The 13,678-nt window shown below is 41.2% G+C and overlaps 1 protein-coding gene across 11 annotated transcripts in view; it reads left to right on the forward strand.

Moving 5' to 3' along the window:
• The first annotated feature begins 949 nt into the window (after window positions 1-949).
• The window catches only part of CDIN1 (CDAN1 interacting nuclease 1), a 243,386-nt gene continuing 230,657 nt past the window's right edge, over window positions 950-13,678 (forward strand). For 7 of the 11 annotated variants that reach the window (XR_011258176.1, XM_069595989.1, XM_069595990.1 and 4 more), the window contains exon 1: window positions 950-1,633. Coding sequence is in view for 8 of the 11 variants with exons in the window: in XM_069595989.1 (XP_069452090.1) it covers window positions 1,533-1,633 (101 nt within the window). In the remaining 3 variants the exon portion in view is untranslated. The remainder of the gene's footprint in view (window positions 1,634-13,678) is intronic. The other 4 variants (XR_011258177.1, XM_069595992.1, XM_069595993.1 and 1 more) reach the window with 2 other exon arrangements.

Raw genomic sequence — 13,678 nt, forward strand, 5'->3', positions numbered from 1 at the left:
TAAAAGCATCTGGCTACAATGCGGGAGACCTGGGTTCGATCCCTGGGTCAGGAAGATACCCTGGAGAAGGAAACGGCAACCCACTCCAGTACTCTTGCCTGGAAAATTGCATGGACAGAGGAGCCTGGTGGGCTGCAGTCCATGGGGTCGCAAAGAGTCGGACACGACTGAGCAACTTCACTTCAAACTGCAGAACAACTGTTTTATACAGACTATTTATCTTCCATAGACTATCTGCTGGAAGCTAAGGAATCCATTCATTGTACTATCTTATTTAATCTTAAAAATAATCCCATGAATTAAAAATCAGTTTTACAGACAAAGGAATTGAGGCTTGGTCAGTGTAAAGAATTTATCTAAAGAGGCATATCTAAGCTAAACTTCTAACCCAGGTCTTATTCCAGATTTAAAAATGAACAACAACAACAACAAAATAACCATTTACACATTCTATATTTAAACACTTTGTCATATAAAATGTTAAAATTTGAAAACAAACATAACACATGGCCTTCTAGGAACCAAGTAGATTTATTTATTTTCAATGGATTAAAGGAGGGGCTAATGTCCTAATCAATGGCCTCGGGCAAGCTGAGATCCACCCATAACACAGACACAAAACAGATAAATTCTTCCATTGACTTATTTCTCCAAATATTTACTGAACGCTTACTATTTTTTGAGAACCGGGAATTCACAAATGAATAAGAAATGATTTCAGTTCTTGAGCACCTAATTGTGAGGAGTGAATGTCATATTCTTTATTGCAGTCATTCTTTACTCTTTGATGATGTGGGTTTTGTTTTCTAGCCTCTTTCCCAGCAGGGCCAAAATTGTGTTCCTCGCGAGCTGCACAAGTTTTTTTACTTCCCTCAACACAAGCCAAGCTGTTAAGTCTATGACGATCTCAGTGGGTTTGCGGTTTTACAGCTCCTCCTCTCAGGCTTCCAGGGCGCAAAAGTCCTTCGCTGAGAGAAGGCGTGTTTCTTTGCAGGCCTGTCTCGGATTGGAGCTGCGGTTAAACGTGTGTGTTTGGAAGCGTTGGATGCGTGTTCAAATCGCGCGCCCTGGCAGACGTTTTCCCGGACTCACTGCCTGATCGATGCGCCAGGACTCCCTGGCTTCTGGCAACAGGGAAGGCATTAAAGCCAAGATCCTCCAGCGTTAATCCCAGGTGGGCCATGCCCAGGGACCTCCCCTTGGAGACTTAGGCCCCACCTCTGCCTGCGGCCGTTACTTCCTGGTTGGCTTGCCCTTAACTGACATGGCGGCTAGCTGCCTTCGGCTGGGCCTACTGCGGCTGCTCAGAAAGCCAAGAAAGGGCAGTCTGTCTACAGCCCGCCTCCCGCCGCGGAGGTACCTGGTGAAGTCTAGGCTTGTGCACCCAGGGGTGCAGGGGCTTAGGGGGCCAGGAAGTCGGGGACACAGCGCTGTGCTGCTGTGTACGCACCCTCGTTTGTCAACAGCAAGCCTGCTCGAGACAAGGGTGTTCTCTTTACTTTCCCTTGTCATCTCCCTGTCCCTGGCCCAGCATGATACTGACCAAAGCCCAGTACGACGAGATAGCCCAGTGCCTAGTGTCTGTGCCGCCTACCAGGCAGAGCCTGAGGAAGCTGAAGCAGAGGTTCCCCAGGTAAGTGCCCATCTCGCCCCCACAGAGCCCTTTTGCCTGCAGCAGCTGTGCCTGGCAGCCCAGCCGGTGCTTAGGAACCACGTGTCACACATAACTGGGGAGGAACACGAGTGTCAGTTGTTAGGAGATCAGGGATTCAAAAAGGTTTCTTCTTTGACCAGCCTGATAGGAGAGTCTTAATGGATGAATCCCAGGCAGCCTTCCAAGGCCATGCAATTAAGTTCAAATCAACAAATGTTGGTTGAAAACTTGGGTTTTGCTAGTTGATGGGTGCACATAAGTAGGTGCTGCATAAATTTGTTATTGTTGTTTAGTTGCTAAGTCGTGTCCTACTCTTTGCAACCCCATGGACTGTGTAGCCTGCCAGGCTCCTCTGTCCATGGAATTCTCCAGGCAAGAGTACTTGCGTGGGTTATTTCCTTCTCCAGTGGATCTTCCCCTCCCAGGGATCGAACTGCATCTCCTGCATTGGCAGGCAGATTCTTTACCCTTGATCCACCAGGGAGACCTCCTTGCATTAATGTCTAGTGGCTAATTGGCAGATTCTAGGAATGAATGACAGGTGGCAGGGCTCTCTCAAAGTGGAAATACGAATTGTAGATTCAAAAGATGAAAATGGAGGACACTTTTAATTGGCCTCTTGAAACAAAGGAGAGTACAAGCCTAAAGGGGACTCTTCTGGTTGACTGTGGCTCTCTGCTGCAACAAAGTGACCTCAAGTGTTCCAAGCCAGTCAGAGACTGGTACCCTACGGATTCTACTGTTGCATCAAGCAACAATATGGATGCACAGATGGGGGACGGCAGAGGACGAGAGAGGAGATAACAGAGGACGAGATGGTTGAATGGCATCACCAATTCAATGGACATGAGTTTGAGCAAGTTCCAGGAGATGGTGAAGAACAGGGAAGCCTGGTGTGCTGCAGTCCGTGGGGTTGCAAAGAGTCGGACATGACTGAGCGACTGAACAGTAACAACAACATTGGATACACATTCCAGGTGTATTTCATACTTCCCTTCTCCCTGCACATGTCTTTTTTCCAAAGATTTTTAGGCTTATCCAACTTTCTAAGGACTTTAGCAACTATATGCTATAGATTTCCTCATTTTAAAGATGTATAAACTGAGGCCCTGACATTACAGAAAGAACCAATCCAGGACCAGAAGGGTACTTGTCCCATGTTTAAAGTATAGAATGTTTGTTTACCTTTATTCTGTTTTAAAGCCAAATCCAAATTTATTCCATTTTACTCTGTGGCACTGAACACCATGAGCTTCCTTGTCTTTGACATCATCAAGAAGTGTTTTCTAGCAGAGAGATTATTGGATAATTGGTGTTAGTAATGTACAAATTTAAGGTCTTTTATGACTCAGTTTTTTCCTTGAAAGACTCAGTTTTCCTAACCTGTAATATGAAGGGATCTCCTTTGAGTATTATCCAGATTTAATTTATCCTGTTATAGTCTTTAGGATTTTTTATCAGATTTGCTAACAAGTAACAAAATTGACTGAGTTGGAATGGGTGAAGGCTGGTCAGGGAATAGATTTTTCTGGGCAATTTCAAGATACATCATGCACTTAGATAATTCTGCTCTCATTATGTACTTATATTAGCACTGTATTTTTGCTTCTCTCTTTTCCTCTCTTCTCTTTCTCTCTGTTTCATTCTTTTCCTTTTTGTTCCATAGGAAATACCTTCTCTCCATTAGAGGTAACCTCTTCTTACTTTTATTAAGGTTTTATGTCTTTTTTTTTAAATTGGAATGTACTTGCTTTACAGTGTTGTGTTTTTGCTGTATAAAAACATGAATCAGCTATATGTGTGTATGTATAGCCTCTCTCCCACCCCTCCCCCATCCTACCCCCCTGTTCCTCAGTGAGCACTGGGTTGGGCTCCCTGCGTTATACAGCAGCTTCCCACTAGCTATCTATCTTACACAGGATAGTGTCTATGTCAGCGCTACTCTCTCGATTCACCCCACCCTCTCATTCCCCTCCCTGTGACTACAAGTCTGTTCTCTATGTCTGCGTCTCTCTTCCTGCCCTGCAAATAGGTTCATCAGTACCATTTTTCTAGATTCTACATGTGTGCATTAATGAAGTACACTTACGAAAGACTCCCATTCCTTTGGGGCACCATGTATCTTGCCTATTCTCATATGCCTTTTTTGAGATATGGCATCTGATATGTATCTCCAAATATTTTTGCTTCTTTCAAATACCATTTAGGGTATAACTAACTCTTCTTTTACTGGAAAGTTTATTGAGAGAGCTGTACTACCAGTCTGCAGAAGCAATTGAAGAGCAGCATGGGTAGGAAGTCCGTACAGTGTGTAATTTGAGAGTTGGCCTCAGTTTGCATTATAGCACTGTTTTACTTTAGATGTTGGATGCAAAGGACTAGAACAACCTTTAGGTGTGACAGTTCATTTTACCTGAGGATTAGTCAAGTAAGGACCTCAGAGATAATTTCTGGTGGTTCAAAGAAGTTAAGTGGCTTGTCAAAAAGCCTGGAGATATTGGATGGCTCACAAGTGTCTAGAACACAGGTTTCATGACTTGCAGCTCAGAGTTGTATGCTAAGCCACCTTAATTATTTTTGATATTAATAACAGCAGCAATAATTTTTTTGTGTGATGTTCACCTAAGTTGAATTCTGAAAATAAAGTACTGAAATGCTTTTTAAAATTGCTGAAAATTTTTACTTTGCTGATTTTAAAAGCAGTTCATGGCTCAGTAAAGAAAATTTTAAAATATTCATAATCTTTCAGCTCTGAAAACTTCTGTTAATGTATTTTAAAAATATTTCTAGTCTTTTTTTTTCTGTGCAATACTTTCTCTGCTAATATAGTTTATAGGTCCTGTTTTTTCTCATTTAACATATTGTAAGCATTTCTCATCTTTAGAAAGTCCTTATAATTTATTTCAAATAACTAATAATATCCACATTCTAGAGGTACTTGCTGGACATCAAGAGTTTTGTTTTTCTAATTTTCTGATATTATTTCTGTATTTATATCATGCCAAGTCTGCTTGCTTTCCTATTAATACTTTAGAATCTCAGGAATTGAGAAAGACCATATCATCAGTTTTCAAACTTTTGGTCTCTTCAAACTCTAGAAAAGTACTGAGGACCCCAGAAAACTTTTTTGTTTACATGGGATTTATCTGTTGATATTTACCAAAATGTAAATTAAACCTAAGAAATTTTAAAAATTGCTTATTTATTTTAAAGATTAATAACCATAATTTCAAAAAGCTAGTGAGAAAAATGGCCTTGTTTTACACTTTTGCAAATCCCTTTACTACCTGTCTTAACAGAAACAAGATCTGTCTGCTTCGGCATTCAACTTGTGATATGCTATCTTGATTAAAGAATATGAAGAAATTCTGGCCTTAGACAAAAATGTAGTTGGAAAAGTATTTTTGTTACTACGTAGTACCCAACAAGTGGTATTTTTCTTAGACGTTAATTGCAATGTGGAAAGTGAAACCATATATAGAACTTTTTGGCCGGTCTTGAACTTTGAGTGGATCTTTCACCCATGCATAGTTCTTATCATCACGCATTGTTCATTTGCAAAATATTGGTTGTGAGTTATGCAAATCTTCTAAATGTTGTCACCTTTCATTACACAGCATCTAAAACAATCACATTTGTTTATATCCCCACTGATTTCATCAGAAAAGTCTGTAGGATTTGAAGCTGTAACACGGTGATGGATGCAGAGTTTTCCAATATTTGATTTTCCCCTTGAAAGCTCAATTTTTTCGTTGACAACAGATACTATTGGTTGTTTTTCTTGAAGTGACAAGCTCATGTTGTTTATTTTTGAGAAAATGTCTGCCAGATACCCAAATGTGAATAATCATAGTTTGTTCATCATTCATCCAAGAAGAAATGGTGTTCCATGGAAAGGGCACCCAGAGTTCAGCTCTGAAACAGTCATACAAATGCTTTCCCTTCAGATAGTCATCATGGTTCGACATGCAGTAGATGTGCTTTGGGTTTACCTCTTATTTTGTTATACAGAATGTTAAGAGAATGTGTATCTAGAGTTGAGATTTAATAAAATTAATAGGTGAATCTTAGGATATTCTTATTTGAAACTGGCTTTCTTTCTTCCTGCAAGCATGAGACCCCTAGGCCAGTTGTGTGCAGCCTTGGTTTGTGCTCAGGAGCTGGCAGTTTGGGCCACCATTCTTTTTGCACCATCAGTTCTAATGTCACACAGAAGAAAAAGCAAGTCAAGTCTTACTGTTTCTGTAAAAATAGTTTTGACCTTGTAGACCTTTGAGAGAGTCTCAGGGACTCTAGGGGTCCATCAGCCTCACTTTAACAGCCGTTAGCAGTTGACATGACTGAGCGACTTCACTTTCACATTTCACTTCCATGCATTGGAGAAGGAAATGGCAACCCACTCCAGTGTTCTTGCCTGGAGAATCTCAGGGCTGGGGGAGCCTGGTGGGCCGCCATCTATGGGGTTGCACAGAGTCAGACACGACTGAAGCGACTTAGCAGCAGCAGCAGCAGCAGCAGCAGCAGCAGCAGCAGCAGTTTCAAACTAATGTAGGTCAGGAAGCAACAGTTAGAACTGGACATGGAACAACAGACTGGTTCCGAATAGGAAAAGGAGTAAGTCAAGGCTATATATTGTCACCCTGCTTATTTAACTTATATGCAGAGTACATCATGAGAAACGCTGGGCTGGAAGAAGCACAAGCTGGAATCAAGATTGCTGGGAGAAATATCAGTAAGCTCAGATATGTAGATGACACCACCCTTATGGCAGAAAGTAAAGAGGAACTAAAAAGCCTCTTGATGAAAGTGAAAGAGGAGAGTGAAAAAGTTGGCTTAAAGCTCAACATTCAGAAAACTAAGATCATGGCATCTGGTCCCCATCACTTCATGGCAAATAGATGGGGAAACAGTGTCAGACTTTATTTTGGGGGGCTCCGAAATCACTGCAGATGGTGACTGCAGCCATGAAATTAAAAGATGCTTACTCTTTGGGAGGAAAGTTATGACTAACCTAGACAGCATATTGAAAAGCAGAGACATTACTTTGCCAACAAAGGTCCGTCTAGTCAAGGCTATGGTTTTTCCAGTGGTCATGTATGGATGTGAGAGTTGGACTGTGAAGAAGGCTGAGCCCCGAAGAATTGATGCGTTTGAACTGTGGTGTTGGAGAAGACTCTTGAGAGTCCCTTGGGCTGCAAGGAGGTCCAACCAGTCCATCCTAAAGGAGATCAGTCCTGGGTGTTCTTTGGAAGGACTGATGTTGAAGCTGAAACTCCAATACTTTGGCCACCTCATGCGAAGAGTTGACTCATTGGAAAAGACCCTGATGCTGGGAGGGATTGGGGGAAGGAGGAGAAGGGGACAACAGAGGATGAGATGGCAGATGGCATCACCGACTCAACGGACATGAGTTTGAGTAGACTCCGGGAGTTGATGATGGACAGGGAGGCCTGGCATGCTGTGATTCATGGGGTCGCAGAGTCAGACATGACTGAGCGACTGTACTGAACTGACAGGGACTCTAGGGGTCCATCAGCCTCACTTTAACAACTGTTAGCAGTTTCAAACTAAAGGTTATTTATATTTTGAAGGATTTTGATGTTTATTAACAAATTACTATCAAAAAGATAGTAATTTTTGATCCATTCCTGGATCAGAAAGATTCCTTGGAGAAGGGAATGGCAACCCACTCCAGTACTCTTGCCTGGAAAATTTCACGGATGGAGGATCCTGGAGTCCATGGAGTCACAAAGAGTCAGACGTGACTGAGCTACCAAGTCGCCTAGCTTCATTTGATGCTACTATTGGTTGGTTATAGTTGTCCTTTTCTAAAGACCCCTTTCCCCGTGCATTTTAACCTGTCAACTTTTCCCATAGGAAATCTTGTATTTCATTCTTTTTGGCTTCCTGTAACAGTTTGTTCTTGGGAAATGACTGGGCTCTGCCTCGTTTTATCTGAGTCACAGTTGTTGTTTAGTCACTCAGTCTGACCCTTTGCAGCCTCAAGGACTGTAACCCGCCAGGCTCCCCTCTGTCCATGGGGTTTTCCAGGCAAGAATTCTGGAGCGGGTTGCTGTTTCCTTCTCCAGGGATCAAACCCGCATCTTCTGCAGGTCTTCTGCATTGCAGGCCAATTCTTTACCGCTGAGCCAACAGGAAAGCCCCTCTGGAAAAGGAGGAATAAAGCTCCACAGCTGGGAAGTAAGAGAAACAGGATTCAAACTCAGTCAGGGTCTGACTCCAGATTCTCCCTCTCCCTCTTCAATTCCTTGAGGCTGTTGTGAAGATTAAGTGAAATAAGGCATGTGAAACAGAAACAGTTAGTATAGTATCGAGGTTCTAGTAAGTATTTAATAGGTGGTAAGTAAATTACTGTTATTATTAGAATTTAGTAAATTGCTTACAGTAGAAGAAATGTCTAGCTAGTAACTTTTGAAACATAGAAGATGCAAATTTGCTTTAATATGGATCAGTTAGTTGATTGTATGCCTTTGAACACATAGATTGATCATTAGTTGAATATGGCTCATATATCAGAAACCTGCCTTATATCTTTCATAGCAATATGTAACACCATTAAAACAACAACAACAACAACTTTTAAACCTAAAGTCACGGACTTTTTTAGAATGATAGTAGCACATTGAAGCTATGGGCTTCCCTGGTGGCTCAGACTGTAAAGAATCTGCTTGTAATGCGGGAGACCTGAGCTCAATCCCTGAGTTGGGAAGATCCCCTGAAGAAAGGAATGGCTACCCCCTCCATTATTCTTGTCTAGAGACAACAGTCCATGTAGCTTTAATGTGACACCACTCATGTTGTCACAAAGAGTGGGGCATGACTGAGTGATTTTCACTTTCACTTATTGACGGTATAATTAATACTACAGGGCTTGGTTTTGCTGAAATTGGAAGATTGTTTCTATTGACCTTGTTCTCTCAATTGAATTGAAAGTTGGTACTCAATTGGTGGTCAATTTTCTGTACTTCTGATAATGTTATGGTATACCTGAGTTCCAGAGTCATGAGTGAGAATAGCTCATAAAGGGAAAAAACATCAGCCTTTTATTGAACTGGAAATTCTTTTAAGTGTTTTTGCCAAGAAAATATAATTAATTTATATGACTTTCAAAAATAATACTTATATTTAGGAACATTTCTGTATTGATCATTACTGCAAATTGGGAAAGAAATTGGCCTAAGAATATGATTATTTTATGTGTTTCCTTTAGTCATCTTTAAAAACATGCTTTTTTACTCTGTAAGATTTCAAGTTTTTCTTTTGTTGCTGTGTTTGTGAAAAAGTGAAAGTGAAAGTCACTCTGGACTGGGTACCCTTTCCCTTCTCCAGGGGATCTTCCTAACCCAGGGACTGAACCCAGGTCTCCCGCATTGCAGGTGGATTCTTTGCCAGCTGAGCCACAAGGGAAGCCCCAAGAATACTGGAGTTGGGGTAGCCTGTCTCTTCTCCAGCAGATCCTTCTGACCCAGAAATTGAACCCGGGTTTCCTGCATTGCAGGCGGATTCTTTACCAACTGATCTGTCAGGGAGAAAGACTCTTCTGGAAGCCTATTTTGTTAAGTATATGGCATCATCAGTTTCTGAACAAAGTGCTTAACTTTTATCAGGTATTTGTGCCACTTTACATGTGCACAGTTATAAAAGTGATATGAACTTGAATTCCTGCAAAGGAGTATTTGAAGAAAACCTCATATAGTGTTATCCAGAGAAGAACCTATATGCTGACAATATTTCTTATTAGTTTGAGGGGGAGACTTTTATGTTATTAGATTATTGACTTCATTTTTAAGTCTATATTCAGGCATCTGACTTCAGTCTACTAAGTAATAACTGATCCTGGAATGTTTGCTGGTACAATAAAAAGGAATTATATATTTCCCTAGGAGAAAAATGTTCAATAGATGTATAGGGTAATAATGTTCTATTATTTGACTTTCAGCAAATGTTGACTGAATTTCCCATTATGTTTTTATTACACATTTTGTGCAATTTTGCCATATTGGTTGAATTTTCCTTAAAAAAGCAAACAACCAATATAAAAACCCTTCTTCAGAGTAAGCATGAAAAGTGACCTTAACATATTAAAGTCATGTACTGTTATGAAAATCATGTGGGAGACAGGTAAAGAATAAATTTTCCTTTCTTTTATTTTTGGTTGTCTTTTTCTTGAAGGGAAATGTCTTCAAGTGATTGTTTTAGACATTCGGGTTTCAAATTGCTTCTTTGGAGAGCTTATACCAGGAAAGGCGCTTGGCCACAGTTCCTCACGGAATGACAAGTCTCCATTTCTTAGGGGAGCAGACAGACAGCTGCATCCAGCATGGTTTGGTCCGTGGGTTGGAAACCAGCATGGAGCTACCTGTGCATGATGGATTAATGATGGCACATGGGTGGTCATGAATCCAGCCCTTTTCTGGCCACTTTGGGGAACTTATTCTTGCTTCTACTTTTCTTTCTTTTCTCCATCCCTACCTTTCAGGAAGCATCTTGATAACGTATTTAAGAGTTAATAATGCTTCCTTATGAACCAGTTTCCTTTTTGCCAAAGAACAGTGATCCAGTTGACAGTGTCAGCTTTTTCAAGCACCTTCCTTTTACTAAGGTGTGATCTTTTCTGTGCCTTCAAGACAGCAAATGAGTTTTTTGTTTTCGTGTTTTAACCTAGTGTGGTGTTCAAACTGTGACCCGATAAAACCTGCAGTCTCATTAAAATAACCAAGAGCTCTGTCGTTTTCCATCCAAAGTAAAATGTTAAAATATCTCAGGACTTATTTTTTTTAATGTGTTTTAAACATTGAGATTCAGTTGCTAAAAATGTTTGAAATCGGTTAAACTTAAGAGAAATAATTTCAACACCATGGAAATAAATATTTTGAAACAAAGCAATACAAGTAGAGGAAAAAAGTACGGTGGATTCATGTGTCTTGATACTGATGTTCAGTATAATACGTAAGCACTGGATCTTTCCTTGGCTGAATGCTGGCTCATGGGAATTGGGGCAATTCTGTGTGAAGCTCAGGCTTTTTCTTAGGTTGTCCTGGGCTTCCCTTGTGGTTCAGCTGGTAAAGAATCCATCTGCAATGTGGGAGACCTGGGTTCGATCCCTGGGTTGGGAAGATCCCCTGGGAAAGGGAAAGGCTCCTCATTCCAGTATTCTGGCCTGGAGAATTCCATGGAGTGTATAGTCCATGGGGTCACAAGGAGTCAGACATGACTGTAGTCAAGAGTGAGTGAGTGTCCTGGGAGCAGTAGTCATTTTACCAGTCTGAGAAAATAGGTGGTGCATTTTCACTCCTTCCAACATAACTCATGTATTTATTTTCAATCTTCTGGTTATTGTTAGACCTTTCCTTTGCTTCAGGCCTAAAAGATGAGATATAAACTTGGATCTTGTATTTATTCTGTTTTAGGAAATAGGTATAGCAGACCCTTGATATTTACAAGTGCTATCAACTCTTGATATTTAGAAGAGATATCATTTACAACTTTTGAAAATCCTCAAATACACTGCTGGCACTGCATAGGATGGCAAAGGTCTCTAAAGTTTGTCATGTACTTTTTAATTAAGTTAAGCTCACGTCTCAGCTAACTGACTTGCTGCTCCCCACATCAGCCTAGGGTCATGGAAAATTCAGATTGACCCCCAGCAAGTTTAGGGAATAGTGTTTGTCATGAATATTTGTGATCACTCTCAAAAAGTCAGAACTGGGTGTGTTTCATTTAAGACTGCTGTGGGTACCCAGCTCCAGCTTCAGGACACATAGAAATGCAGGGTGAAACGCTTTGTGGTTTGTCAGTCGAGCTTGGGCCACACTTTAGCCCCCAAAGATTCCATAACTTGTGAGATGGTGTCTAAGACTTGGGGACTAAGGCTCTTTGTAGGTGACCTCTTTCGTAGGTGGAATGTGGGAGAGTAAAGCATCATTTAAACACATCTTACTACAATCATATGTGAAGTTAGACTGTTGATTTTTTTTTTTTCAATTTTTTGCTTCTGTCTAAAACTCTTTCAAGCTGATACCATCTTTTGTTTAAGGTATGTTACACTGCTGTTTGTTTTTGCTGATACTGTTGATAGACAAAGCTAATGAAATTTGAAATTCACTTGCACTTCAAGACTCTCTCTTATATCCCCAGTCCATTTAGCTCAGACACTAAATGGATTGGGGGTTGTAAGAGAGACTCTTGGTTGTATAGCATTGAAAACTTCACAGATTCTTGTAGCCTAGATGTAACAGATAGCTCACAAACATCATTTCTTAACTGATGCAGCTAACATTATCTAGATTCTTACTTCTTGAGGGCAGCTAAAATATATATTGTTATAAAAATACATTTAATGTCCAGTTCGTAACATTTTTGGGCTTCCCAGTTTGCTCAGTGGTAAAAGAATCTGCCTGCCAATGCAGGAGATTCACGTTTGATCCCTGGGTTGGGAAGGTCCCCTGGAAGAGGGCATGGTGACCCACTCCAGTATTCTTGCTGGAAAATCCCATGGACAGAGGAGCTTGGTGGGCTACAGTCCATGGGGTCACAAAAAATTGGACACAACTGAGCAACCAAGCATGCATGCATCATAATATTTTGAATTTTTATGTGCACTTTGGTGGGCACGTTTAGAGCTGGTCATGTGTTGCTCACAAAAGCCTCTCCTGAGGGATCTGCATAACTCATTATTTCAGATGCGGTGACTTAGAGAGTGCTGGACTGAGATCATAACTAGAGATCGTCTGGTCAAATCGGTTAGTGTTAAGAGAGGCAGAAACTGAGGAGGATTTGACCAGAATTGCACACCTGGAGGCGAAACTCCCCTTTCAGACTCTTTAGTGAGAGATCACCGACTGCGCTGGAGTCTGGCGGGCCAGGCTGGTGTCAGCAAGGAGTGAAGGAGAGGCGCCGGCCTGGTTGGGGTGGTGGCCAAGTGAAGGGACAGTTGTGTGCGCAGACAGGACAGCTGCAGCCTTAGCCAGCCCTCTGCTGCCATGTCGGAATGTGGGCCTATGGCTGCCAGGGCTTCTGTTCTCTAGAAAGCAGCTCTAGATCTGATTTTTCAGGGGGAAAAAAAAAAAAATCCTGAATTTTAAATCTTGTCAATTTGTTTGAATTTTGAAAAAGCACTCTGTGGACCAACAGTTTCCTGGCCAAACAGACTAAGTTTGTGGGCTGAATTTGGCCTGTAGCCCATCGGTGCTCAAGTTGGCTCTTTCCAGCTTGTGAGAGCGAATTGCAAGCATCTTTTCTCCACTCTGTACAATGTGACCTTGCATCAGCCATAGTGGGAGTGTTGACACCACCAAAATTGGCTACTGTGCAAACCTCAGCTTACCCATATCTCCCCAGTTTACCAAAGACATTTATTTTATTTTTCACTGAGGTATAGTTGCTTTACAATATTGTGTTAGTTTTGCTGTACAACACGGTGAATCAACTGTGTGTGTGTGTGTGTGTGTGTGTGTGTGTGTGTGTGTTATCTCCCCTCCTTCTCTCTTTCTTTCTCCCCGCCTCCTTCCCCTCTCTCCATGTCATCACAGAGCACCAAGCTGTACCCCCTATGCTATACTCTGTAAGCGGCTTCCCAGCAGCTATCTATCTATATAAGGCGCTTCTTAAGCCTCTGCACCACTGCATGCCATCAGCAATTTGAGACCTTTGCATTACACATTATGGCCCTGTGGCATATGTTTTCTAGAATTTTCTTTACCCAGTGTGCTGTGACTTTTATAGCTTTTTTCCTAAAAAGAGCTCATAACACATATATCTGTACTTCATTGATTCTTATAAATTATAATATTTTTGTGAATGTTGGACTTTCTTCCCCCTCACCTTCACCCTTGGCTTTTTTTTTGTTTGGACCTGAACAGAGGATACATAATATTTTCCCCCACCGTGGTCATTATGGGAACTAGAATTCTAGTCAGTACCTAGTATATTGTAGGTGTTATGAATCATATTGTAATGGACATTTGATTGAACAGACCTGAAAAAAAAATGCTGCTTGGTTAT

The sequence above is a fragment of the Ovis canadensis genome, chromosome 7 (assembly GCF_042477335.2).
Source record: "Ovis canadensis isolate MfBH-ARS-UI-01 breed Bighorn chromosome 7, ARS-UI_OviCan_v2, whole genome shotgun sequence".
Lineage (NCBI taxonomy): Eukaryota > Metazoa > Chordata > Mammalia > Artiodactyla > Bovidae > Ovis > Ovis canadensis.